This window comes from Triturus cristatus, chromosome 12 (assembly GCF_964204655.1).
Source record: "Triturus cristatus chromosome 12, aTriCri1.1, whole genome shotgun sequence".
Taxonomy (NCBI): Eukaryota; Metazoa; Chordata; class Amphibia; order Caudata; family Salamandridae; genus Triturus; species Triturus cristatus.
The window spans coordinates 83,614,180-83,640,089 of record NC_140595.1 but is presented as its reverse complement, the minus strand read 5'-3'; the positions used below and the strand labels follow the sequence as shown (position 1 = coordinate 83,640,089).

General features: G+C 46.4%; 1 protein-coding gene across 1 annotated transcript in view; it reads right to left on the bottom strand.

The window, feature by feature from the left end:
• Window positions 1–25,910, bottom strand: part of DCST1 (DC-STAMP domain containing 1) — a 249,222-nt gene that overhangs the window by 198,719 nt on the left and 24,593 nt on the right. The window contains exons 4-8 of the mRNA XM_085637022.1: window positions 16,808–17,539; window positions 16,504–16,717; window positions 15,757–15,882; window positions 13,200–13,274; window positions 9,255–9,383 (exon numbers count right to left, since the gene is read on the bottom strand). Of these exons, the coding sequence (XP_085493148.1) occupies window positions 9,255–9,383; window positions 13,200–13,274; window positions 15,757–15,882; window positions 16,504–16,717; window positions 16,808–17,539 (1,276 nt within the window). The remainder of the gene's footprint in view (window positions 1–9,254; window positions 9,384–13,199; window positions 13,275–15,756; window positions 15,883–16,503; window positions 16,718–16,807; window positions 17,540–25,910) is intronic.

The window sequence follows — 25,910 nt, the reverse complement described above, 5'->3', positions numbered from 1 at the left end:
TAAAATGTCATCAGAAATATGCACACTTGGGAAGGAACCTATTTTACCCCAGCACCCTCATGCAGCGTAATACGTTGTCTGGACTGGGCCCACCCTGGCAAGTAACACAATTCACATCCACACTTTTCAGAAGCACCGTGGGCTGTCTTCCAATTGCTCTCTGAAGTGTACCTCCGCCCGGTCACTTACTCTCATCACCCAGGCCTGATCCAGGCGATATATCCTGGCAACACGAAGTCATCAGGCTGGGTGAGGAAAGAGCTGTTTGTTCACTGCACTGAGGACAAGACGGAACACTTGGTTAATGGGGGGTTCAGCTGTCCCCGCACATCACGGAAAGTGATACCCAACGTCTAGTGTGCGTTGATCTGAGTCACACCAGACAATCTGGTCGCAATGACCCACCAGTTGGGTTCACTGTACCTCCCTGAAAATGAGGCACAACGTCTGGTGAGCGATGATCCAAGTCACATCAGACGATCCGTTGCCAATCAGCCCACAGTCTGGTTCTCTGTACCTCCCTGGAATGAGACACAATCTCTGTAGTGCGATAATCCGTGTCACACCAGACAGTCCATTTCCAATCAACCCACAGTCGGTTTCACCTTACATTCCTGGAATGAGGCACAACGTCTGGTGCACGATGATACGAGTCACAACAGACAAACCAGTTCCACACAAACAAGCTGTAACGCCCTGAACGTCTCAGGATCGTTTAACAGACACGACAATGAGGACGCAACCACTTGTGAAGGGTTAGTTCTTTTAATGAAGGCAAATAAAATACAAAGAACAAACAAAAGTTATAGTCACTGGAATCCTCCAGGCTAAGTACGTTACCAGCCCACAGCACGGATGGTCCTAACCGTCCTCTGCATATACGCCGATCCCGGCGTATGCCAACAGAGGGCAGAAATGAAATGGCCGACAATGCCAATCGGTAGGCTGTGAGGGGCACGAAGAGTGTTGGGGAGAATCGAGGAGTCAGGGAAACACCCAGCCGGGGTCTCTACCTGAAGGGAGCAGCCGCTCAACCTCTTCCTCAGACTGCACCGGGACGCGGAGTCACCTCCTGGTGATGCGTCACCGATACCCCAATCACAAGCAAGAAGACTGAACCGAGAGCAGCCGCTCGATCGATCCTGTGGACTTCCGAGTCTGTAACGCGGCAAACACCTCCTGGTGTGCGTTACAGCTGGCAGTCCCTGTGTCTCTAGTCGGGCTGGGAGTTACGACTCCAACCAGCAAAAGCGCCACTGCGCTTGGACTCAGCCGAGTCAAAAAGCGAAGCTCAATGGTTGACCGGTAGAGCTTCCGGGTCCTTCACAGGTGACGATGGGGCAAGACACGGCCCAGGGAGTAACGACTCGACCTACCTCCGTTCTTGCCTTACTGGAGCACCACTCCGGAACACTGCTCTTCACGAAGCAGGTACGTCGGTGTAAACACAATATCCGACAGCCTTGTACCTCCCGGTTCCTCCCTTTATAGGGCGTGTTTTCCTTGAGTTATGTAACAGCTCTCCTGTTTACATAAGGGCGTGTTTCCCTTGAGTTATGTAACAGCTCTCCTGTTTACATAAGGGCGTGTTTCCCTTGAGTTATGTAACAGCTCTCCTGTTTACATAACCTCTCAACCGCTAAGCATCCTGGGAGATGTAGTCCGTTTTCGCTGGTTACCGTTTTCCTCCCCTCGTATGACAGGAATTCGTGACAGTACATCCTCCCTCTCAGCGGCTCCCCACGGGTCCAGCGCTGGCAGGAAAACGCCGATGGAACAAGGAGACCAAGCGCGGAGCATGAACCCCTTCAGCCGGTTCCCATGAATGCTCCTCCGGGCCATAGCCTTTCCACGCAACCAGGTACCACAGCTTCCCCCTGCGCCATTTGGACGCCCGTATGCCCGACACTTCATACTCCACCTCCGACTCCACGCATACCGGCCTAGGTGTCCCAGACGGCTTGGAGGGTGCTGGTTTGAGCAATGATACATGAAAGACAGGGTGTATCCGCAATGACTGGGGCAAGCACACCTTTACGTTCACGGGACCCATACACTTGGTAATTCGATAGGGGCCCATGTACTTGGGATGGAACACACTGTTCTTTCGAAACCTCATGTTTCTTGTGGATATCCAGACGTAGTCTCCAGTGCGGTACAGTGGCCCGGGCCTTCTCTTCCTATCTGCCGCAGCCTTGTATCTTCTCTTGGCCTCTATTAGGACAGCCCTTGAGCGCATCAACGTGTCTTTTATGTGTGCCACCCTGTCCGCTGTGGCGGGAATCCTGTCCTCTCTGAACGGATGTAGAAATGGCAAGAACCTGGGATGTTGGCCATAGTTGCTATAGAACGGAGATGACTGTGTGGAGCTGTGAGTGGCGTTGTTATAGGCTATCTCTGCAACCCATAGCAAGTCGACCCATTCTTCCCTGCCCTGGTCCACAAAACATCGCAGATACTGTTTGAGCGTTTGGTTCAGGCGCTCGGTTTGGCCGTCCGTTTGAGGGTGGTAGCTGGTGGACAGGGCGGTCTTAACATGCAGCGCAGTGCACCAAGTCTTCCAGAATTGCGCAGTAAACTGCGACCCCCGGTCCGACACGATCACCCCAGGTAATCCATGCAGTCGTACCACATTCTTTAGGAGTAGTGACGCCAATTCCCCGGCCGTAGGGACTCTCTTGCAGGGGATGAAGTGCCCCATTTTCGTCAAGTAATCCACCACCACCAGTATTGCCGTCATCCCCTGGTCTACCGGTAGGCCCACCACGAAGTCCAGTGATATGCTATCCCATGGTCTATCCGGGGTCGGAAGTGGATGTAAGAGCCCTTGGGTTCGGCCATGGTCGGCCTTCATGGTAGCACACGTAGGACACTCCTGTCCCCACCTCCTGACATCCACTCTCATGGTTGGCCACCAGAAATGCCGTCCCATGCTAGCCACCGTTTTTTCAAAGCCCAAATGACCTGCGCATGGAGAGTCATGGCACCAGATGAATGCTTGTTTCCTTAGCCTAGGCGTGGGTATCAATAGGCACCTGCCCTTCAGGGGTATCCCGTCCTTCAGCTGCCATTCTCTGTGACTGAGGAGCCACCTCCGCCATGCGAATGACCTGATCCCTCTCTTTATTCCCCTCAGGAAAGTATCCGGTTGGATAACCCCCAATACCATCCTCGGGGAAATGATGGAACGCTCGGTTGCAGGCAATGGTTCCTTAACTGCAGATTGACGGGACAGGGCGTCCGCCTTCCGGTTTTCCGTCCCCGGCCGATATGTGATGCGGAAGTTGAACCCCGCAAAGAAGATCATCCACCGCAGCTGCCTGGGAGAAAGGTGTCTAGTGGCCGTCATGAACTGTAGGTTCCGATGGTCCGTGTACACCGACACCACATGTCTTGCCCCCATCAACCAATGCCTCCATTCGGTGAAGGCGTCCTTGATTGCGAGAAGCTCCTTCTCCGCAATATGGTAGTTGCGTTCGGCGTCGTTGAGTTTGCGGGACATGTACGCAACGGGATGAAGCACCCCTGTGTCGTGGTTGCGTTGGGACAAGATAGCCCCCAGCGCCACATCCGACGCGTCCGCTTCCACCACGTAGGGGAGATCCGGATCGGGGTGAGCCAACACCGGCGCCTTACCAAAGGCGCTTTTCAGGGCCTCAAAGGCTTTGTTCGCTTCAGGGGACCAGACAAACTCCTTGGACTTCCTCAGTAGCTGTGTGATTGGGGCCACCACTCCTGAAAATCCATCTATAAACCGCCTGTAAAAGTTGGCGAAGCCAATGAAACTTTGGACGTCCTTCAAGCTTTAGGGCACCGGCCATTCTTTCACCGCCTTGATCTTTCGTTCTGCCATCTCCTGTCCCTCTGGACTCAGCATCACTCCGAGGAATTCCACGGATGTGACGTGGAAGTCACACTTGCTGAGTTTACAAAACAGCATGTTTTCCCTCAGCTTTTGGAGCACAGCTTTGACGTGGTGTACGTGCTCCTCCACACTGGACGAATAGATGAGGATGTCGTCGATATATACGACCACGTAGATATCCAACTCCTCTCTGAATACCTCATTCAAAAAGTACTGAAAGGCTGCCGGGGCGTTGCACAGACCGAACGGCATGACGAGGTACTCAAAAAGGCCGAACCTGGTCTTAAAGGCGGTCTTCCACTCGTCTCCGTCCCTCATGCGCACCAGATGGTATGCCCCTTTCAAATCCAACTTGGTGTAGATACGAGCTTTCTTGACCTGTTCCAGAAGTACACTGATGAGAGGCAAGGGGTACCGATTTTTTATGGTTATCGCATTCAATGCCCTAAAGTCCACACAGGCTCTCAGCTCCCCATTAGCCTTCGGGATGAAGAAGAGTGGCGAGGCGGCCGGAGACTTGGACGGGCGGATGAATCCTAGCTTGAGGAGTTTATCCAGGTACCCCCGGAGATGCACGTTTTCAGGCTCCGTCAGGGCATACAGCCTGCCGCTGGGAACGCTGGCCCCTGGCACCAGGTCGATCTGGCAGTCAAACTGTCTATGTGGTGGTAGCACTTCCGCCTTCACCTCATCAAATACATCCTCAAAACTGTGATAAGCCTGGGGGAGAGCCACATCTTTTTCTGCCGCTGTAGCCACCGTCTGACTCCCGCTCTCATCTGCGTCAAGGGATTCCGTTCTTATTCCACAATGCAGGATGCAATACGGTGACGTCATTTCGATGCGATGTGTTGGCCAATCCACAAAGGGGTTGTGTTTCTGTAGCCACGGCAATCCCAATATGACGCCATATTGGGGCGCTCGGATGATGTTAAAATCGATTTGTTCCAAATGGTTCCTCCCATATCTCATCGGAAGGACCCCCGTGTGCTGTCCGATGGGCCCCGTCACCAATCGCCTTCCGTCTACCGCATAGACGTCTTCGGGAACTGCTTTGGGAAGAAGCACTAGCCCTAGCCTGCATGCCTCGTTGTGGTCCATAAACATGCCAGTGGCCCCTGAATCCACCATGGCCACAACGGGTATCCACTGGTCATGCACTCCCACGTGCACCGTGATAAACAGGTGTCGTTGTCCCTTAGTGACCGAGTTGGAAAGTGAAGGGATGGATGAGTGACTCCGAGATGCCCCTTCTCTGGTCTTGGAGTCCTCTAGTTTTCCGCCGGTATGTCCACCACGGCTGTTACCGACCGGTTGGCCCGATAACGTGACGTCTTCGGTTTGGCAGGGCATTCACGTACGTAGTGGCCTTTTTTGCCACAATATAGGCACAATCCTTGTTTACGGCGTGACTCTTTCTCCGTGGCTGTGAGGCTCGCTCGTATTGCGCTGATGTCCATGGGTTCTCCCTTGGATGCGGTGGAAGTTTCAGGACTTCCCACCGTCACATAGGATGGAAGGGATTTTCCTTTTCTCCCATGATCCCCCTTTCTTTCACTTAGCCTATGTTCCAGCCGTAATACCAGGTTGATAAGGCCCTCACATGTCTTGGGTTGAGGGTCAATATGAGCCACGGCGTCCTTGAGCTCATCGCACAGCCCTTGATGGAAGAGCGCCGTCTGTTTAGCAACAGGCCACTTGGTTTCCGCAACCAGCCTTCGGAACGCGTTGAGATACTGCACCAGGTCGTTGGATCCCTGTCTCAACTCAAGCATTTCACGGTCCGCCGTGTACGAGTCAGCCCTTCTGTCGAATACCTTCAGGAATTCCTCGCGAAAAGCACCCCAATCACATAAGAGGGGGTCGTCCCTGCTCACCAGAGGTACGGCCCATTGTGCCGCGTTTCCAGCCAAATAGGATATAAGGAAAGCCACACGAGCCTGACTCGTGGGGAACGCCTTTGGTTTGCACGATAAATGTAGCGCCACTTGTGTGAGGAATACCTGCACTGTGTTAGGATCCCCACTGTACCTCTCTGGTGTTGCCAAGGGGATGGCTACCGGCATTTCCACTACTACCGCAGGGGTCTGGTTCGTGAGGGAGGTGCTGGGCGTGAGCGGGTCCAATTGGATAGCATCCAGTCTGGCTTTTACATCGGCTGTTTCTTGCCTAGAGGCAGCCACTTCAACTTGCATGGCCGCTAAAGCAGCCAGCACATCATCAAGTGTTGCCATGTCTGTTATCGACCGGGAGACAGTTAGTGTTATTAAGGTCGGATATTTTGTAACGCCCTGAACGTCTCAGGATCGTTTAACAGACACGACAATGAGGACGCAACCACTTGTGAAGGGTTAGTTCTTTTAATGAAGGCAAATAAAATACAAAGAACAAACAAAAGTTATAGTCACTGGAATCCTCCAGGCTAAGTACGTTACCAGCCCACAGCACGGATGGTCCTAACCGTCCTCTGCATATACGCCGATCCCGGCGTATGCCAACAGAGGGCAGAAATGAAATGGCCGACAATGCCAATCGGTAGGCTGTGAGGGGCACGAAGAGTGTTGGGGAGAATCGAGGAGTCAGGGAAACACCCAGCCGGGGTCTCTACCTGAAGGGAGCAGCCGCTCAACCTCTTCCTCAGACTGCACCGGGACGCGGAGTCACCTCCTGGTGATGCGTCACCGATACCCCAATCACAAGCAAGAAGACTGAACCGAGAGCAGCCGCTCGATCGATCCTGTGGACTTCCGAGTCTGTAACGCGGCAAACACCTCCTGGTGTGCGTTACAGCTGGCAGTCCCTGTGTCTCTAGTCGGGCTGGGAGTTACGACTCCAACCAGCAAAAGCGCCACTGCGCTTGGACTCAGCCGAGTCAAAAAGCGAAGCTCAATGGTTGACCGGTAGAGCTTCCGGGTCCTTCACAGGTGACGATGGGGCAAGACACGGCCCAGGGAGTAACGACTCGACCTACCTCCGTTCTTGCCTTACTGGAGCACCACTCCGGAACACTGCTCTTCACGAAGCAGGTACGTCGGTGTAAACACAATATCCGACAGCCTTGTACCTCCCGGTTCCTCCCTTTATAGGGCGTGTTTTCCTTGAGTTATGTAACAGCTCTCCTGTTTACATAAGGGCGTGTTTCCCTTGAGTTATGTAACAGCTCTCCTGTTTACATAAGGGCGTGTTTCCCTTGAGTTATGTAACAGCTCTCCTGTTTACATAACCTCTCAACCGCTAAGCATCCTGGGAGATGTAGTCCGTTTTCGCTGGTTACCGTTTTCCTCCCCTCGTATGACAGGAATTCTTGACACAAGCGCAAGTTCAGTAGTACTGCACAAAGTAGAATACAGCACTTTTACGGATGCACCCTCCCTCCGAGGGTCACAACCTATGAATCGGAAACTGCACACAGTGAGCTTGCAGTCGGTGTGTCATACAAGAGGGATGCAGCATGGAAGACGAAGCAGGCCACACTTGCATGGGCCATTCTCCTTAGATGCGGGTATGGTTTGGGAGCTCCGCACCAGGCAATCCAGTCTCCCAGTACAATACTTAGTTCCACGCTCACCCTACGCTGCATTCAGGATTCCGCAGATGAAGTAGGTGCTCGCAAGGGCACTGCTCTCCAGGTAAGACACGTAGATGCTGTAGGCCCCTTATGGGAGATCTTGATGTTCCCGAGACCTCCACAAAGAAAAGGGAGTAAGCCAACAAGCCCTTGTAGAGCACATTTCAGTGCGCCAACCGGAACATAAGTGCTAGTGCGCGCACACCGGCCAGCAATGGCAGGCTTGAGACATATTTTGAAAGGCTATTCTTGTGGGTGGCACAATGAGTGCTGCCCTTGGTATGTTGTATACCTCTTTACAGGGTACTCACAGGTACAGCACCTCAACTAATCAGGTAATCACCACTTCCTAGCATGTGTAGGAAGGGTGAACGCTTTCACACTGCATTACAGTGGGAAAGTGCCCAGAGTCCTAAGGCCACAAAAAAAAAGAATCAACTAAAACCACAAGGAAAAAGCAAAAAGTTTAGGGTAACCCTACCTCAAGAGTATGAGGTCTATCAAGCAACCAATCACATATCCAATATATATATATTTCATACAAAGGATTTTACTTATGAATACAAGTGTTTTTTTGTCTGACCATTTATCTTCCCTATTGGATCACAAAATTTGATAACCACAGTGATATGTTTTATTCTTTGTAACCCACATGTGGCTTTGTGTTGCATTTTTAATTGTGCGCCCGAAAAGTATTTGCATTCTTATATGTTAGGCATGAGGTTGAAGCAATTTGACTTTCACTCTGATCCCCAGGCTTACAAATACATTGTGGTTTTCTAACTTTATTAAACTGTTTTTCTTCCTCAATTGTAGGATTTACAAGATGTTATGGATGATGTGTTTAATCATGAAGACTTTACACGCCAGTATTTTTTATTTAACATTTCCATTTGCATATTAATTTAGTGAGTTTTAGTTCTTTTCTTTCTTTTTCAGGCATGGATTTTGTACAACTCATTCATTCTCAATGTGCCACATTTTTTACTTTTGGAAATGATCAATGTGCTTACTCTGCACCCACACAAAATTGCAGAAGGTGTTATGAAATGTGTATTTTTCCTATGTATTGTTTTAAGAACACTGTACTGTGTGTTTAATGTTTCCAGTTGAGACTAGATGTACACAGTGTTAGAAGAGCGCAATTATCATTCGGATTTTTGAACTTTGGAATGATAGCATGTGCATTATTCAGAAGCAAAACTCAGACTTAAGAACTGGAATTCCCAACAATTTCTCCTATGCCTGTCTGTGGCTTGCACTGTAGCACCACTTTAGGGTAATTTAGAAATCCCAAAGGACAATGTACATCCAGAATGTAAACACAGTCTTATTTCTTTTATTTTTTTATTTTTTTTGTTGAATATTTTAATAGTATTTTTATTAGGTATTTTATACATGCAGGACATACAGAACATTTGTCTGTCGGGGTCGCCCTTAGGTTACATGGTATATATTTTAGTATAGTGTTACTTTTAGGTCGGCTCCCCCATTGTTAGCTCGTTTCATATAGTGAAGAGAGAGTTCCTAAAGTGGGAGTGTATAGGATAGATTAGAATAAGTTGAAGGAGAAGGATAGGAAAGAGGCGCGAGGCGGGAGGCGAGAAAGTATGCGATAACACAGTCTTATTTCTGATTGGCAGAGTCAAAAACAATGAAAGGATTTTCGAAGGCCTGCTGGCAGTAAAGCCACCAGGTATCAAGGAAATCCAGATTTAATATTCTGAATTTGGACTTGCCAATTCAGATGAATTTCACCCAGCAGAGTACTTTGTAATGTGAATGTTCAATAAACAAAATGAAAAAACAAAAGTATTTTACCAGCATAAATTGCAGCCATCACATAAATGATCATGTAGGTTCTTCCTTCTTTACCCAGAACCAGCGGGAGTATCAGGAAGCAGGCGCAGCGGAAGTCCGGAGAAGTGGCCCACCCGAGAGCACAGGCTGCTGCAGGAGCAATCACAAGAAATAAGGACAGATAAATATTTAACCACACTAGTATCTGTGTTTTAGTGAAAATTCCAGTTTTCTTTTTCCATTGGTCTGTGATTGAAAGCCATGGATAGCTGTAGGGGTGACATGCAGTGCCTTCAGAACTCAGAGCAGTGGGATGGGACATGTTTGGTGTGCTTGGATATCTGTGGATACTCTGGGGTGTGGAGAGAACACCATGAGCTGGTGCTGGAGCTGTAACCTGTGGGACATGGCTTATGTTGTGTAGGAAGTGTGATATGTCTGGGACCTATCCTGTCATATGTGATAATTGGTGCTCACTGGGATACATGGTTTGTGTGTTCAGTGGGCTGTATGGAGGAACTTGTATCTGCAGTGGCAACTGAGATATGTTGGGGAGACATGTATAAGTTTGCAGACCAAGGATGTGAGGGAGATACTGAGATAAATTAAATGTATGTGGAGGCAGATGAACATATGGGGACGCCAGTAAGTGATAGATGCCATAACACGTGACCTCTCTTATGTGTAACTTATGCATATCTCTAATAATGAATGTAAGTGACTGTAAACTCACAGTTTATGTCTATTTAAGATGCACAATTATGCTTTAATTTAGCAATACAAATCTCACAGAGTTTGAATTGAAATTCATCAACCTTAAACAATCCAAATAGTTTAAATAAATGTATCCTGTCTCCGATAACACATCACTTAACCTATATACCTTTCACCAGCATCAGTCAAAACCACACCACACATTTACTCACAGAATCAATCAAATGAGCCTTTCCTTGATTCAATCAGCACCAGTCCTTCAAAATCTTAAAATGACTAACGTAGAGGACATGAATTTGTCCACCCTGATAACAACCCTTCATCAAAAAAAACACTTACAGATAAATGCAAAAAGAACAACTGATGAACAGAATACTGAACAATGTCAAACATTCACCCCAGTACAAAGATCTGGGCCTAAATCCATCGTTTGTTTGCTCCCCTTGCCATTCCAGTTAAAACCCAGCCATATGCAAATCAGTCTTGACCCTGCTCCGTATGGCAGCAGTCCAGCCCGAACTGCCAGGTTAGGCCCTCCCTGGACTAGAGACAAGCATCCTGAGACCGATTTTGGGGTTTCACGCCTCATCAGCCAGACTAGTTTCACTCCAGCAGCACAGCGAGCAAAGGACTCACGTCTGGGCATACCCGTCCCACTTGCAAAAAGAATAATTGATGGACAGAATTTTTAACAATCTCAAACATTTATCCCAGTACAGAGATCTGGGCTTAAATCCATCGATTTGTTTCTCCCCATGCCATTCCAGTTTAAACCCAGCCATTGGCAAATCAGTCTTGACACTGCTCCTCAAGGGAGCAGTACAGACCGAACTGCCAGGCTAAGTCCTCCCTGGACCGGAAACAAGTATCCTGGGACTGGTTTTGGGGTATCACCCCTCATCAGCCAGGCTAGTTTGACTCCAGTATAATCACAAAAGACATGGGTTTTTGCTTTAGGATCTGCACATCCACAACAATAGTTCATCACACATCGACATGTATGTCTTGAATTTCACATATAGAGGTGCTCAACGGTGTCGGCAATACCCACCCATCAGGGTATCAGCACATTTAGGACGAAACCAAATGCTACATATACATTCACAATACACCTTAGCACACCCAAAAAGAGTAACTATAATCCAAAGTTTAAGTAAAAACCAATGCACTGCAAACAATAGTCAGTTTTTCAAATGTCCTTAATCACAGTCGTATGACAAGAAGCTCTCCAATCAGGTCCTGTTGCAGATTTTTTAATGATCAAACAACAACGCATGACATATTTGACATATGTACATTCATGTGTAATAGAAATGTGTTGTCTAGGGCATCTCAATGTGTGTAAACATCGTGGTGACTTCTATTGGTCACCACTGGTCATATCTGATCATTGTACAATGACTGTCATATATGTATCTTTCTGCAGCCTTGAAAAAGCCCAGAGGGCGAAACGCGCGTCGGCTGCTGCTGTTCTGCGTTGTTGTTTGATCATACTTTGTCATACGACTGTGATTAAGGACATTTGAAAAACTGACTATTGTTTGCAGTGCATTGGTTTTTACTTAAACTTTGGATTATAGTTACTCTTTTTGGGTGTGTTAAGGTGTATTGTGAATGTATAGTTTGACTCCAGTGGCATGGAGAGCTCGGGACCAACATCTGGGCATACCCATCCCACTTGGGGTGACAAATGCAAAAAGAACAATTGATGGACAGAATGTTGAACTATTTCAAACGTTCACCCTAGTACAGAAATCTGGGCCTAAATCCATTGTTCTTTTGCTTCCCATGCCATTCCAATTTAAACCCAGCCATATGCAAATCAGTCTTGACCCTGCTCCCCATGGGAACAGTCCAGCTTGAACTGCCAGCTCTAAAGGAGATTGTTCAAGTAACAGGTTGCATGGGCTCATGTTTAGCATTTAATCAGCTATGTCACTCTTTGTGTTTTGGAGTTTGCTGTTTAGGTTTCTCTGGAGCCTGATATAGAGTCCATTGGCACAGTCGGGCAGTGAGAGCACTAGAGGCCTGGACCTAGTCACTTAATCCAAGGGAAATAAATATATAGAATAGTAATTTTAAGAGGCAAAAAGCAATTTAGGTCACCTTGGTTTTGAATTTGAAGTTGGAGGCTATTATCATGCCCATATTCTTAGCTCCACCTTGCTGGTTGGGAGTGGGCCATTTTCCTTAGATCAAGTGGGACTTTGGTCATACTTTTGCCAATATCAACGTGTTAGGATCTAGATTTTTGCGACTAGAATTTAAAGTGGTTCTGTAACATCTGGTGCTCTTCTTCCCGTAGGCAGTGGCTGAGTCCTTACATATCCAGGTCCAAGGGCCTATCATTTTTAGCATCATCAGCATAGTTGCAGCAGGTAAACTCAAATGGCTTGACGAGCTCAGGGTGGAGACTTGTAATTACTAGTGGGGGGGATTTTTCAGCGTACTTGCCCATTCAGAGCAAATGCTCTACATTTATTGATAAAAAACTTGATTGTGTCCCATTAAAGCTCCTCATAGGTTTTATACAGCAAACACAGTCTTGAAGTGAACCTAACTTGCACCTAGGAGCCAATAAGAGAATGGAGCACAGGTGTACCTTTTTCCCTTCAACTCATTGTCTGCGTAAACTAGAGATGGGCGTAACTTGCGTAATTCAGTGAAGTGTAATCACACGGAATTTCCTAAACATTCCACAAGATTAAGCGGAATTATGTGAGAAGAGTAATTCTGAATTTAGCTTTATTTTCTTGGCACAAAAATGTCCCCCTGTGTCCAAAATGGATGCAAGGGTGCATTTTGCGCTAGTAAACAGTGCTAAATGTGCCTTTGGGGTCGAATTTTCTGGCAACATTCCCCTCCCCCAATCCCTCACCCCAGGCATTTAGCACTAGTTTCTTAGGGCAAAATGTGCCCTTGTGTCTAAAATGAATTAGAGGATGCATTTTGCGCTAAGAAAATAACGCTAAATGAAACCGAACATAAACAGCAGCCTGTTGAGTCACTCGCTAAATGTGCTCTTGTGGTAGGATTTTTCCCACAATTTACTATTAATTATGCGAGCAGGCGTAATCTCGTTATTGGCAGTAATTCCATGTCAATGAGTAACACGAAATTACCGAAATTATTCCAATCACTCCGGCGTAATTAAAAGTACTCCCAGGCCTAGCGTAAATATTGTTGTAAATGAATCACTGTAATGTATTGTAACATGATGGTATGTGGGAGATACTGTTAGATTGTACTTACCAAACAAGACGTACAGGAGACCCATTTTGCGGAAATCATCAAGACTCAAGGGATCTATTATGAGAAAATAAATTCCTGAAAATATAAAGACATCACATCAAAATCAGATAAGTGAGCGCTCCAGAACTGAACAAATGCCCATGCCATTCCCGAACTGCCTAACTTTGATCTCTACAAGGACATCCACTCCCATATTCACTACTAGAAACCTAACAAGGACAATTGATTGCAGAAAAGACATCAGTTATGTGTCATTCTGTCCCACTCATCATTGGAAATGAACCCACGGCTGATGCCATTTTTCTAATAGGAGGTGTGGCGCAGCGGCCAGAGCGGCTGACTCCGGAGCGCAGGGCTCACGGTTTCGATTGCCGGCGGCAGCTCAGCTCAGCACCTTATGACTCTAGGCAATAGCTCACTTAATGGGCTATATGTATCAACACATTTCCCCATAGACACAGAATGGGCAAAACCCTTTGATACATCTGGCCCTTAATCTCCCCGACGGCGCCCCAGCGTCTGGATACCCTTAACGGGTGATACGTTCACGCTTTGCAAATATGAATTATTGTTATTATAATAAATGACAACACATCTTTTCCTTTGATTCTAGAGATTCTGGTTCTTGTCATGGAAGCAAATTCCCACCTTAGTGGATGCCAACATCACATTGTAACCACATAGATCAAGCATTTGGGCACCAAAGCATCTAAGCATTATAACCATAGCCAATAGGTCTCGCCTTTGGGACCTTCTAAGTGTTTAGCCATGCAACAGTTGCATAACTAAATACTTATAAGGTCCCAAAAGCGAGACCTATTGGCTATGCCAAGCGGCCCTGCGGCCGCGAAAGTGATCCAGATCGCGATCAAACATCAAAGCGGCCGCAAAAGTGAAAGTAATCGCGGTAAAAGCGGCGCGCGCGCCCGCGCACATGCACTGTAGCTCCAGGCTGGCCTGGTAGCACTTTTTGGAGCCCTCTCAATAAGTCTCGCCAGACCAGCGCATGCGTTGGGTCAGGCGAGACCTAAAAATTACGTGTATATGCAGATGTATGTGATCCTACTTATTGCACTCCTAGGCATTTAAAACTGATAACAATTCATCACAGATATTAATGAAACGTCCCCATATCCCTGCACTGTTTAGGTATATACACCATGGAGTAATCATAATGCAAGAGCAAAGGCCCCGCTGCAGATAAGGACTTCCTGTGACATCAGAGCAAGAGAGGAAATATGCTGGATGAATGGAATGGTGTTTCTTCTCTAAAGGGAATTGGGCATTCTGATTGGGCCTCGCATTCTTTATCTGCTGGACAATACGTTGTCTGGATGTGCCTGGCACTCCTTCACTCCCCATAAATGGGCAGTCCGGATGGACATGGCACTTTTTATCTGCAGGGCAATGGCCAGTCTGAAGTATGCCTTCCATATCTGCTTGTAAATAGATAGGGACAGATTTACAAGCCCCTGGCGTCACTTTTGTGTTGCCGTTGTGTCACCTTTGTGATGCAGCAACGGCACAAACAATGAGGCCAATTTACAATGTGATGCATCTAGGGAGATGTGTCGCGTTGTGAAGCCCTGCATTACATTATACCTGCGTCAGGTATAATGTATGTGTTCCCACGCAGCAAAGCCTCATGGAAGTGACACAGTGAAATCTACAAGATTTCATTGCGCCACTTCTGGGATGCCACTGTGTCAAAACCTTACGCCTGCTTGAAGCAGGCGTTAGGAGAGACGCAGTATGAGTATAGGCCTCACCATGCGTTACTGGAGTTGCGTCGTGCTTGTGACACAACTCTAGCAATGAGTCAGAATTTTTGACACATTTGTCAATCCTTGCGCCATGGTGCGCCGTATAGTAGATAAAGCGCATCCATGTTGGCAAAAGAGTATTGCAGGCTGGCGCAGGGAATCTGACGAATCTCTACAGATGCGTCAGTTTCTTGTAAACCTGCCCCATAGTTTGGAAGGTTTTGGCATTGATTATTTGCAGGGCAATAGCTAACGCTGGGCCCTGCAAGCTACATCTGAATGAAAATGGACATAATGTTTGGGACTAGCATTCTTTATTTACTTGGAAAATAGACTGTCTCAATGGGCCTGGCTTTCCTCATCTTCTGAGGAACGATCAGACAAGATGGACCTGGCAGTCTGTATCTGGAGAGTGATAGGCTGACTGGAGGGATTAGGGACCCTTATCTGCCATGGAAACAGGCTGACTGGATGCACCTGGAAGTCCACTTCTGATAAAAGAGTAACGGACCGGGTGGGTTTGGTGGTCGTTATCTACTGCAAAAGGGGCGTACTGCGGGGTTCACTGAATTCTTACCTACAGAGAAATAGGCATACTGAAGGACCCTGACACAGGGATCTGTAGTGCTTTAGCAACAGTCTCTAGTTGTTGATGTAGACACTTCAGTTTCCACATGCGGATGCATTCTTCGTCAAATAATTTATGCAAATTCGAGTCTTTCTTCTATGCAATCACCCTGAAAAAGTTCTATGAACTGTTGCCTGCCTAGTAATTTTCTCAAAATAGTACTTACCAATAGCAACAAAACCACCAAAGCCAGCGCCTAAAAAGACTTTGGTGATATAGAAGTCGCGACCTTCACTCCACAGGAAGCGGACGCAAACAGTTGGCAGCAGGGTGGTGGCGCCTTTTTTCAGGGCTAGGAAAAATTTCAGAAGGGAGATGCAAAATTAGAGTACAACCATTTTTATAGAGTGACCTTCTTAAATTGATTACCTTATAGAGTGCCATCCACAATGTACCCTCCTTATAATGGCCTAAAGAGACATCTTTGCAGAGTGACCCAATCATAGAATGTTGTATGTGTTGTAATTTTCTTATAGGGTTCACCACTTGTTATCATCTCCTCCTGTTGGGTAATGGATTGCTTTAAAAACTCCCATCCATGAGGGGCGTTAGCATCATGAAACGTGGGCAGTTCCAATTGTTACTTACTCTGCCTCTACTCTCCATTAACCCAGTCTTCTCCTTCCATGGCTCCCCCACTATCTACCAGTTTGTCTTCTAAGGCCAGTCAATTTTCCTTCGCAGAGAGGATGACCCGCTCCACCCCTGCCCTTTCTTCTGTACAGTTTTTAATGCTGCCCTTGTGTGTAGAGGTATCCCTTTCACCCTCACAACAGAACTCACATCAACATTCGTTCTGCTAGAAGTTTGGGGCCACCATTAAACCTGTTCAGGATATAAGGCTTGTGGTCCCATGCACTGAGGAGCTCTTTCACTCGATCCCAGTTTTGTCCATACAATAATCATTCCTTACTTGTGTTTGGGGGCTTCCGCTTGTTCTTCCTCCTTCTTTTTATCTTAACTTCCACATATTCATCTTTTTGAGATTCCTCCTCCTCCTCCTCTTCAAATTTATCATCTAGATCTGTTTTCTCTTCAGTACCATCTTCTTCTTCCTCTTCTCCTTCCTCTTCATCTTCTTCTTCCTCATCTCCTTCCTCTTCATCTTCTTCTTCCACTTCTCCTTCCTCTTCATCTTCTTCCTCTTCTCCTTCATCTTCTTCTTCTATTTCCTCTTCGTCTTCTTCCTCTCCTTCCTCTTCTTTTTCTTCTTCTACTTCCTCTTCTTCTTCTTCCTTTTCTTCTTCTTCTGGCTCTGTAAACTCTTCCATCTGTTTTGGCCTTGTAGCCTTTTTTACCTTTCTTCGACTTGGAATTTTTTTCACTTGTTGTGGTTCTGCACCCTCCACTACTTTCTTTGGTTCTTTAAGTTTCTTGACCTTTGGTGCTTTTTTAAACTTCACCACATCTGTTGAGTCTGTAACATCTTCCTCTTCCGTTGGCTTTGAAAAACCCTCCTCTTCTGTAGACTCAACTTTATCCTCTTCCGCCAATTCTCTAACATCTCCCTCTTCCGTTAGCTCCGTAACTTCCTCTTCTTCCCTAGGCTCCGTAACATGCTCTTCTTCCATAGAGTCAGTAACCTCCTTCTCCTCAGCTGTCGGCTTTTCTGTCGCCTTCAATTTTGTAGGTACCCTAATCCTACTAGGCTGTTCTAGCGTTGGGGTCTTCCGGTACTGTTTGGCCCCAGAAACTGGAGGTGGCATTGTCTTCCTTTCTTCTGTTCCCTCAAAGATAAAATAATAATATTCCTCATCCTCCTCATATTTCGCATAACTTTCATCCCAATTGATGAATCTTGGGCCTGGTTGCTCAGTTCTACTCCTTGCTCCGCTCACCTCCATGGCTGACTGTGGCTCCTCCGTGTCGATGGGCTCAACAGATATCCTTTGATGTCTGTCCTTGATTGCCCTAATGGCCACGGGAGCACTTGATATCACCCTAGGCGGCTTTTTATGAGAAATGTGCTGGGAGGAGTCAGGCCTTTTCTTTATCACATCTTTCTCTTTTATCCCTCTTCTCTGTTCCACTTGCCTCTTCCTCCTTTCCTTCTTTTTTTCTCTCTCCATCTCCTTCTCATCTTTCCATTCATTCTTGTCTCTCTCCTCCCCATCATGAAATGACTTTTTGCCCTTATTTGTCTTCTTTCCTGACATTTCGAACTATTTCTTAAACATCCCTGGCTTTTGCTTGATTTTGTTTGTCACTCTCCTCTTTTTGTTCTCATTCTTCACCACATCTTTAGTTTTTCCTCTTTTTTTCCATCTACACCTCCTCCTTCTTCTTCAGTCTCAACTGTTTTCTCTTGCTGTATCACTTCTGCCTTATTTTCTCTTTTGTTCACTTCTTTTTTCTCCCCTAACTTTGCCACCTCATACCCTTTGTTCCCTTTATCTCTCACGCCTGTTGTTATCTCCAGTTTCCTCGTCCTCGTTTGTTCTTCCTCTCTTTTTTCATTCACCTCCTCTTTCTCCTTGAGCCATTACTTGCCCTTCATTTGGTTCCTCACGTGTCACTATTTAAAGGCTTTCCCTTCGATCATGCTGCCATTCCTTCCTCACTGCTACTTCTCATCTCACTTTCCACTTCATCTCCTCCTGATTCCCCCCTTTATTCAGCATCTCGTCTCTTAGACTCCTTCTCCATCTTCTTGTTTCTTCGCCTAACTCTTTTCATATCATACATATCTCTCACCACCTCCTTCTTTCATGGTTTTCTCCCAACTGACTTCCACCGCTCTTGACCCTTTTGTTCTCTCCGTGCCCACTTAGGCTTGCCCTCTTTTGCTTGATGGCTTCTTGTTCCACCTTCTTCTCGTGGAATTTGTTGGCCTCAACCAACCTCTGGTTGGATACTCTCTCAGGGAAAGTCTTCCTTGCTGTGGTTACTCGGAACTCGCAGAGCCAGGGCTTGTCTGTACCTTCTGGCGTGTTCATTCATTGGAATGCAGTGACTGTGACGTCATCACAGGGCCTCATTGTGACCTCTCCATCCCACACTTGTTCCTGAGGGCTGTGGGTTCGGATCAGCAAGAAAATGAACCTGATCAGAATCTGAGTCCACATTGTCCAAGTCTAAAAATGTTCCAAGACGGTCTCTCCAGACCACATGCGAGTAATAAAGACACCGCTTGTTTCTTCTGTCATTACTGCACGGGATAATAGAATCCATTAGTAGTTTACCAATGATCTGTGTCATTGCATGCAACAGGATCCCCCCATGCATAGCTAACGCATCTGGCTACATTACTACAGGAAAATAGAACAAGTCTGCATCTCTGCATGGAAAAAGAAAGCCATTTTACTTGTCTATCCTGCTGTAGATGGTTGCACTTAATGCCCTAAGAGCTAGCAAATCATTTCTATTGGTAGGAACATTCTTGGAATTCAAACCCACTCCGAGTCTTGAACCATACTGGGACACTGTCACCAAACCACTAGCCAGGAAGCTTTATTCTCAGCTGAGAGCAGGCACACTGCCCCTAAGGTCTTTTACATCAAGGTGGAACAAAGCATGTGACAGCAAATGTCCAAGCTGCTTGGCCTGCACTGAATCAGTAGCACACATGCCATTTGCCTGCCCAGCTTATGAAACCCCTCGAAGGGTGTGGTTGAGGCCCATATGTAAACTCTTAGGGACTAGAAGAAGCCTGGTAGCCGAAAGAATCTTGCGTACCAACACCTCATCCCCAATTTTTCTAGCAGTTGCTATATATCTCTGGTGGATGTGGATAATCAGGTTGAAATCTAGCCTTATTTAAAATGTGTATGTAAAATAGAGTTAAAACACCTCTCTGGTTCAATGATTCTAGACATCTATATTCATCTATATAATACAGTTGTGTTTCTACTGCTAGGATCTCAGTGTTTCCATATTCAGGATGTATGACCTATTCACACATGCTTTTACAATGCATTCCTTTACAACGCGGGCAATACAACGAACACGTCGTTACCACGCGTTCCATTACAACGCAAGTCGTAACGACGACTTGCCTTAGGGAAGCGCTGGACTTTGGAATAGTATATTTTACTATTCCATCTCCAGTATGTGCAACAGTAGGGAAGGTGTTGGATTTAAAAAAAATCCAATAATGCGTTCCCTAAAGCAAGTGGTTGTAACAACTTGCGTTGTAATGGATTGCGTGGTAATGGAGCATTCGTTGTAGTGCCTGCGTTGTAATGGCACTGCGTAGTTCTGTTTGCATTGTAAACTCTGTTTCCCCTATATTCATAATTTTGCTTACAGTGCAGTCTTTTAAGTCTGTGTTGTGTTGCTCTTGATGAGTGCCCATGTGACTGTTATTTATGTCACTCATAGTTATCCACTGAATATTAATCAGTTATTTGAAACATGGAAAAATAAATCCTGATACATAACTGAAGACAGAGAAAGAGTAACAGAAAGAAAGGGTGCTATCAAGGAATGCAAACAGGTAGAGCAGTGCATGAAGATTAAGGAGCTGCTATAAAGTTTGGCAGGTCAATCAATCAGGGATTTGTGAAGCGCACTACTCACCCGAGAAGGTCTCAAGGTGCTGGTCACAAGCATGTCACTGCACAGCCTCCGCTTCCCCAGGTGCAATACCTTCCACCATATTTAGAGACACCAACAAGGAGGTGGGATTATCTGTGCTTTCGGTGGAGCAGCTGCCACGACTCTGCTGCACACACTGAAGCTTTGCCAAACATGTGCTATATTTTATGCGGGGTGGTGGGGGATGTGAAAGTGACAAACGACTGAATAGGGAAAATAACAAATAAATAAAACAACTTACCTTGCACTTGCTGCATCGCCGATGCAGCGAGCGAAAGTTAAGTGGTTTTATTTATTTATTTAATTTTCCCTATTCCGTCATTTGTCACTTCCTCCCACGCCCCACCGTGCTTCCCTGAATGAGCCGCAACTGGTTTAATGCACCCTCAATGCAAAGTTTTAAGTATTTCCAAAGCAAGAGTTTGTTAATAAAAATCAAAATTATATCAACACTAATACAGTTGGACTTTTTTCCCCAGTGCCTCGGATCCTTTCTCTTGATTCCTGTTCGGGACATATGTCAGACTTTCCTTGGCAGTCCCTATAAGGGAAAATGTACTTCGGAACAACTGCTGTAATAATGGGCGGACAGTCAGAACAACTGCACTAAATAGGACTGACTGTCTTATGTACATTGATTGACAGACCTTAGGTGGACGTGCCTTTGAGGAAAGATGTTCAACAGTAGAGTCAGCTGAGGCTGCACCATCAGAAGCCTACCTCCCTCTCCCCAGCTCCAAGTGGAGTGGGTGGAATCACAAATTTAGTGGACAGTGTGTCTTCCACTTTTTTGAGGATGACCTCTTCTGCCAAAAATAAATTGATGCACTGAGTATACAAACAATCTGTTCAAACAGGCAAGGCTTGCTTAATAATCACGCACTGAGAAACAGTGGATCAGCAATGCTAAAAATAAATGTCCCATGTTCACGGCGCCACTGGTTCAAGGTAGCCTGGCGGATGAGGGATGATGCCCCGAAACCGGTCCCAGGATGCTTGTTTCCAGTCCAGGGATGACCTAGCTTGGCAGTTCGGGCTGGACTGTTCCCATGGGAACAGGGTCAAGACTGAGTTGCATATGGTTGAGTCCAAACTGGGGTGGCTTGCTGAGCAAAAGAATGATGGATTAAACCCAGATCCTTGTGACTGGGGGTGAATGTTGCATTGTTCAGCATTCAGTCCCTTAGAGCAACTCTATTATAAGGAATCCTGACCAAATCTTTCCTGCACTGAAATCCTTGTTGATGGAGCAGAGGTTCATGTTCTGTGAGCATCCACAAGGCATATGGAAATACTTGCCCTCTGAAATGAGCAGTGGAATTACACCTACCAGTTCTATTCGAGCAGAACCCAAATAGTGTGTCAGCCACTATTCAACATAAGACATAATGTAGGAAATTGGTGTTACTGGTTGAGTGGGTTGAAACACTGCTCAAGGTGCAACCACAATTTCTTTGAGGGTGAAGTCACAAGCCACCCCGAATTAACCGATGCTTAACCGTCTGGTAGCTTGGCACGGAGCAGTCAGGCTTAACAGGCAAAAGCGTAAACTATTTATGCAGCACTTCAAACAGTAATAAAGTGAAAACAAAAAAAATCACCCACCAACCTAGAAAGGTAGAGTAAAAAAGAATACATTATTTGAGACCAAAACAACAAAAATTCAGTCAGTTGAATTGGAGATATGCAAATTTAAAGATTTAAGTGAAAATAGTGTCTAAAAGCACGTAGCACCAACAATGATTATCTGCTTGCGCCAGACCGGGAAAAAGTCTGGCTGATGTGATGGAGCGCAGGCCAGATATACAGGGACAAAGTTAGACCCACTGAACAAAGCACCTTAAATCCGGATGTGAAGCGTTGCAAACAGTGGCAGTTCCGATGAGCTATGGGCGGTGATGCGAGGTCCTGCGTCAAGGTACTTCATACAACGGCGGTTAAAGCAATGCATGCTCCTGCATCGAGAATGCATCGCAGCAGTGATTTTGAGAGGCTGCGATGCAAGGTCCTGCCTCTGGTATGAATCATGCAGCAGCGTCTCTAATGCAGAGCCCAAAAGACCACATCTGGGCTGCCAGAGCACCTTCGAGCTTACTTCTAAGGGTTCAGGACTGGGCTGGCACAACTTGGGCGGCAAGACTCCCATCCGACAGAGTACATGTGTTGGGTTCAAGGTGGTTGAAGCCTTTTCTATCCCTGAGGTTCTGATCAGGTGGCCAGCCAACTAACCCTTGGGGTCATTGGTGGTCCTCGGTTCAAGATGCTGGTCAAGTTTTTTTCACTCAGCAGAGAAGCAATCCTTCCAGCAGAGCAATCCTTCTGATTCTTCCACAGGTCCAGAGGTGTACTGAAGAGTTTGGTCTGAGGTTCCACTATTTATACTCTGTGCCAGCTTTGAAGTATGAGAAGGTTCTTGAGGTTTCAACCTTCAGAGGTGTTTGGAATTTCCTGCCTCCGGGCCATGTCCCCAGCTTGCATGAGGCACAAAAGACAAGTGTCAAACCCAGTGTGAGTGTGCTGAGGCAGAGCCTTTGTGATGTGCATCTGTGGTAGGTGACCGCTTTGCCCCTCTGTCAAGTTAGAGATGGCTCACCCTGCCAACACCTATTCCCCCTTTGTCTCACCGTCTGGGAGAAAAACACAAACACCAACTGCCTGCTACACCTAGTCATGTTACCCAGAATACAGACTGCAGGCACCAAATGGTTGAGACAAAAAATGCCACTAGATTCAAGCTAGCCTGGGTGATGAGGGATGATACCATGAAACCGGTCCCAGGATGCTTGTTTCCCGTCCAGGACGAGCTGGCCAGACAGCTCGGGCTGGACTATTCCAATGATGGAGCAGGGTCAAGACTGATTTGCATATGGCTAGTTCCAAACTGGGGTGGCATAGTTAGCAAAAGAACGATGAATTAAACCCAGATCTGTGACTGGGGGTGAATGTTTTGATTTGTTCAGCATTCCGTCCATCATCTGTTCTTTTAACTTTCTAAAAGTAGCATTTTCAGAATTGTGAGTTAAAGTCCGACTTTACCATTAACAAGGGTTTTAAATTACAGTTCCTTAGACACTGAACTCAATATTCCAACCTTCCCCCAATTGAAATTAATCATTAAATGTAATGAGGTAATCCAGTGTTATGCTATGGGAGAGGCAGGTCTTGCAGTAGTTAAAATACATTTAAGAGTTTTTCACTACTAGGACATGTAAAAGTTAAAAGTGCATGTCCAGCGTTTTAAATACCATGCACTATGAGCTGTTAAGGGCCTACCTAGTGGAGACATATGTATTAAAAAGGAAGGTTAAGGCCTGGCAAAAGGTTTATTTTGCCAGGTCCAAAGGGCTTGAAACTGCACACACAGGCTGTAGTGGAAGGCCCGAGACATGTTTAAAAGACTACTTAAGTGGGTGGCACAAGAAGTGCTGCAGGTCCACTAGTAGCATCTACTTTACAGGCCCTGGGTACATGTAGTACCATTGTACTAGGGACTTACAATTAAATGTACCTATTGGGTATAAGCCAATAGTATCATGTGTTAGAGAGTGAGCACATGCCCTTTAACACTGGTTACCAAGTCGTAAGGCCAAAAAAACAAGTTCAGCAATAATGGAGGAGTCTGGCTAAAAGTTTGGGGGGAGACCACTCTATGGCTGACAGGTCTAATGCATATGCAGAAAAAAACACATCCGTATGCAGATGTTTCCCCTTTGGAATGCCCTTAATCAGAGTTTGAGGTCTCTCCCAGTGCCCTTCTCAAGAAACATCTCAAGCTGACATTTCAATGGAAGCCTTGACACTGCTGCTGACCACTCCCACACAATCCCAGGGATCAGCTCTGACAATCATAGATAAGGGTATGCAATCCCAGGGTATCGTTAAGAGAACCACTATCCAATCGGATATTGATCAAAAAGTGCCAGTTCGGCCAATCATTTATAACTGTGTGATATTCCTGCTCAGAGTGTGTCAAGAGAACCATTTTCAGATCAGACCTTGATTAACAAGTGTCCAGAATGAGTCAGAAGCTAGCACGTTGCATTTAATAATATATCAAAATAAATAAATATGCCATTGTCACTCATTTGACGCCTATGCAACTATGTTCATTATGTCACTCAGTGTGGGTCCATGTACGTTTAAGTTCATTGTACCATTCATTATTGACCTATGTGTTTGTAAATTTGAGTCTGTTAGGCACTTGCATGGCAATAGGCAATGTGTCATTCAATAGAGGGAAACAGCCACTACAACGCGGGCATCACATCACAATGCCCTTACAACGCGGTTGTTACAACGACCGCGTTGTTACCACTCAATGCCATTACTACGCAAGTCATTACATCGACTTGCAGTAGATGGCGTGCTAACATTAGAAATAGTATAGTTTACTATTCCAACACCTTCCCTACTGTTACGTAGGCTGGATTTGGAATAGTAAATTATAAATTTCTAATGTAGGCACGCCATCTACTGCAAGTCGATGTAATGACTTGTGTAGTAACGGCTTTGCGTGGTAACAACACAGTCGTTCTAATGACCGCGGTGTGATGACTTGAGTTGTAACGAGTCATATTATCAGTAGACCTTTGAATGCCTATGTTTAACATGTGAACCACAGTTAGCCCCTTTGTGGCTCGTTTATTGTTACTCACAGTGCACCAATTTACAGAGGAACTTGAACTTCATGGGTAAGCACAGCAAGTGGTTCAGGAGGGGAAGCCAGATAGTCCGCATGCATTTGTCATGCTTCATGTCAAACCAATCGCGGCACCGCCTTTCAGCCTCTTCTGCAATATCTGTAAGAGAAAACAAGCCAAGGGTGAGGCCTGAGGTCTGCTCCATCTTTTTAAGGCTGCCTGCTTATTGCAGAATGGTGGGCTGTTTGGGGCAGAGGACCCATGCCACCTCTTGATGCTCTGGCTTTAAGTGCCTAGAGGGTAGAGGTTTAAAAGATGTTTTCTAACACTCATAAGTAGTTACAAACTGGAGGGAGCCCTATACATGCTAAACAATGTAGCAGAAATATACACATCTGATACACAGAGATAAAACACAGTGAAAACGGACAACACTACTAAACCATAAATATAAAGGCATGGGTTGAGAGTGACGACCACGAGACCTGATGCTCCTCAAAAACACCATATGGGGCCGCATTATACATGCGGCGCATTTTCCTTCATTGCGCTGGACATACCTATTAAAAGGTGAGCCCAGCGCAATGAAGGTAAGTGTGCCGTATTATGATGAATGTGCTGCACTTAGGGCAGCCACGAACTGGCACTCCCCTTGGGGCAGCGCATTCATATGAAAAACAGAGTGGCTGCTTTGAAGCGGCTGTGTGTTTTCACAGTACAGGCGGCAAACCGCCTGCACTTTTAAAGGGGATTATAGATCCCCTTGAAGGCGGGCGCAGTCAGTGACTCCAGAGGGCTGCTCTTCGGTGGGCGCATTGACACTGCGCCACCTTTAAGTGCACTGTTAGTGTGCCTCCTGAGAGCTTCTTAACCTCTGTGCCTGCTTCTGTAATACAGCGCTGAGACAAATTCTCTAATTTTCATGAGGCACGCCCCCATGCAAATTAAGGAATGCCCCCTGAAGACAGCGTTGGTACTTTATGTGCACCAGCGCTATTGGTATTACGGAAGGGGCCGCACAAGTGTCTGCTGCCCCTTCTGTAATACCAAAGTGCACCAGGGGTGCACAAATCGGGCGCAAACACCTGTTGCGCCCTGGGTACTTTGTGAAATACTGCCCCTGGTTGGGAAAAGGCAATCACCT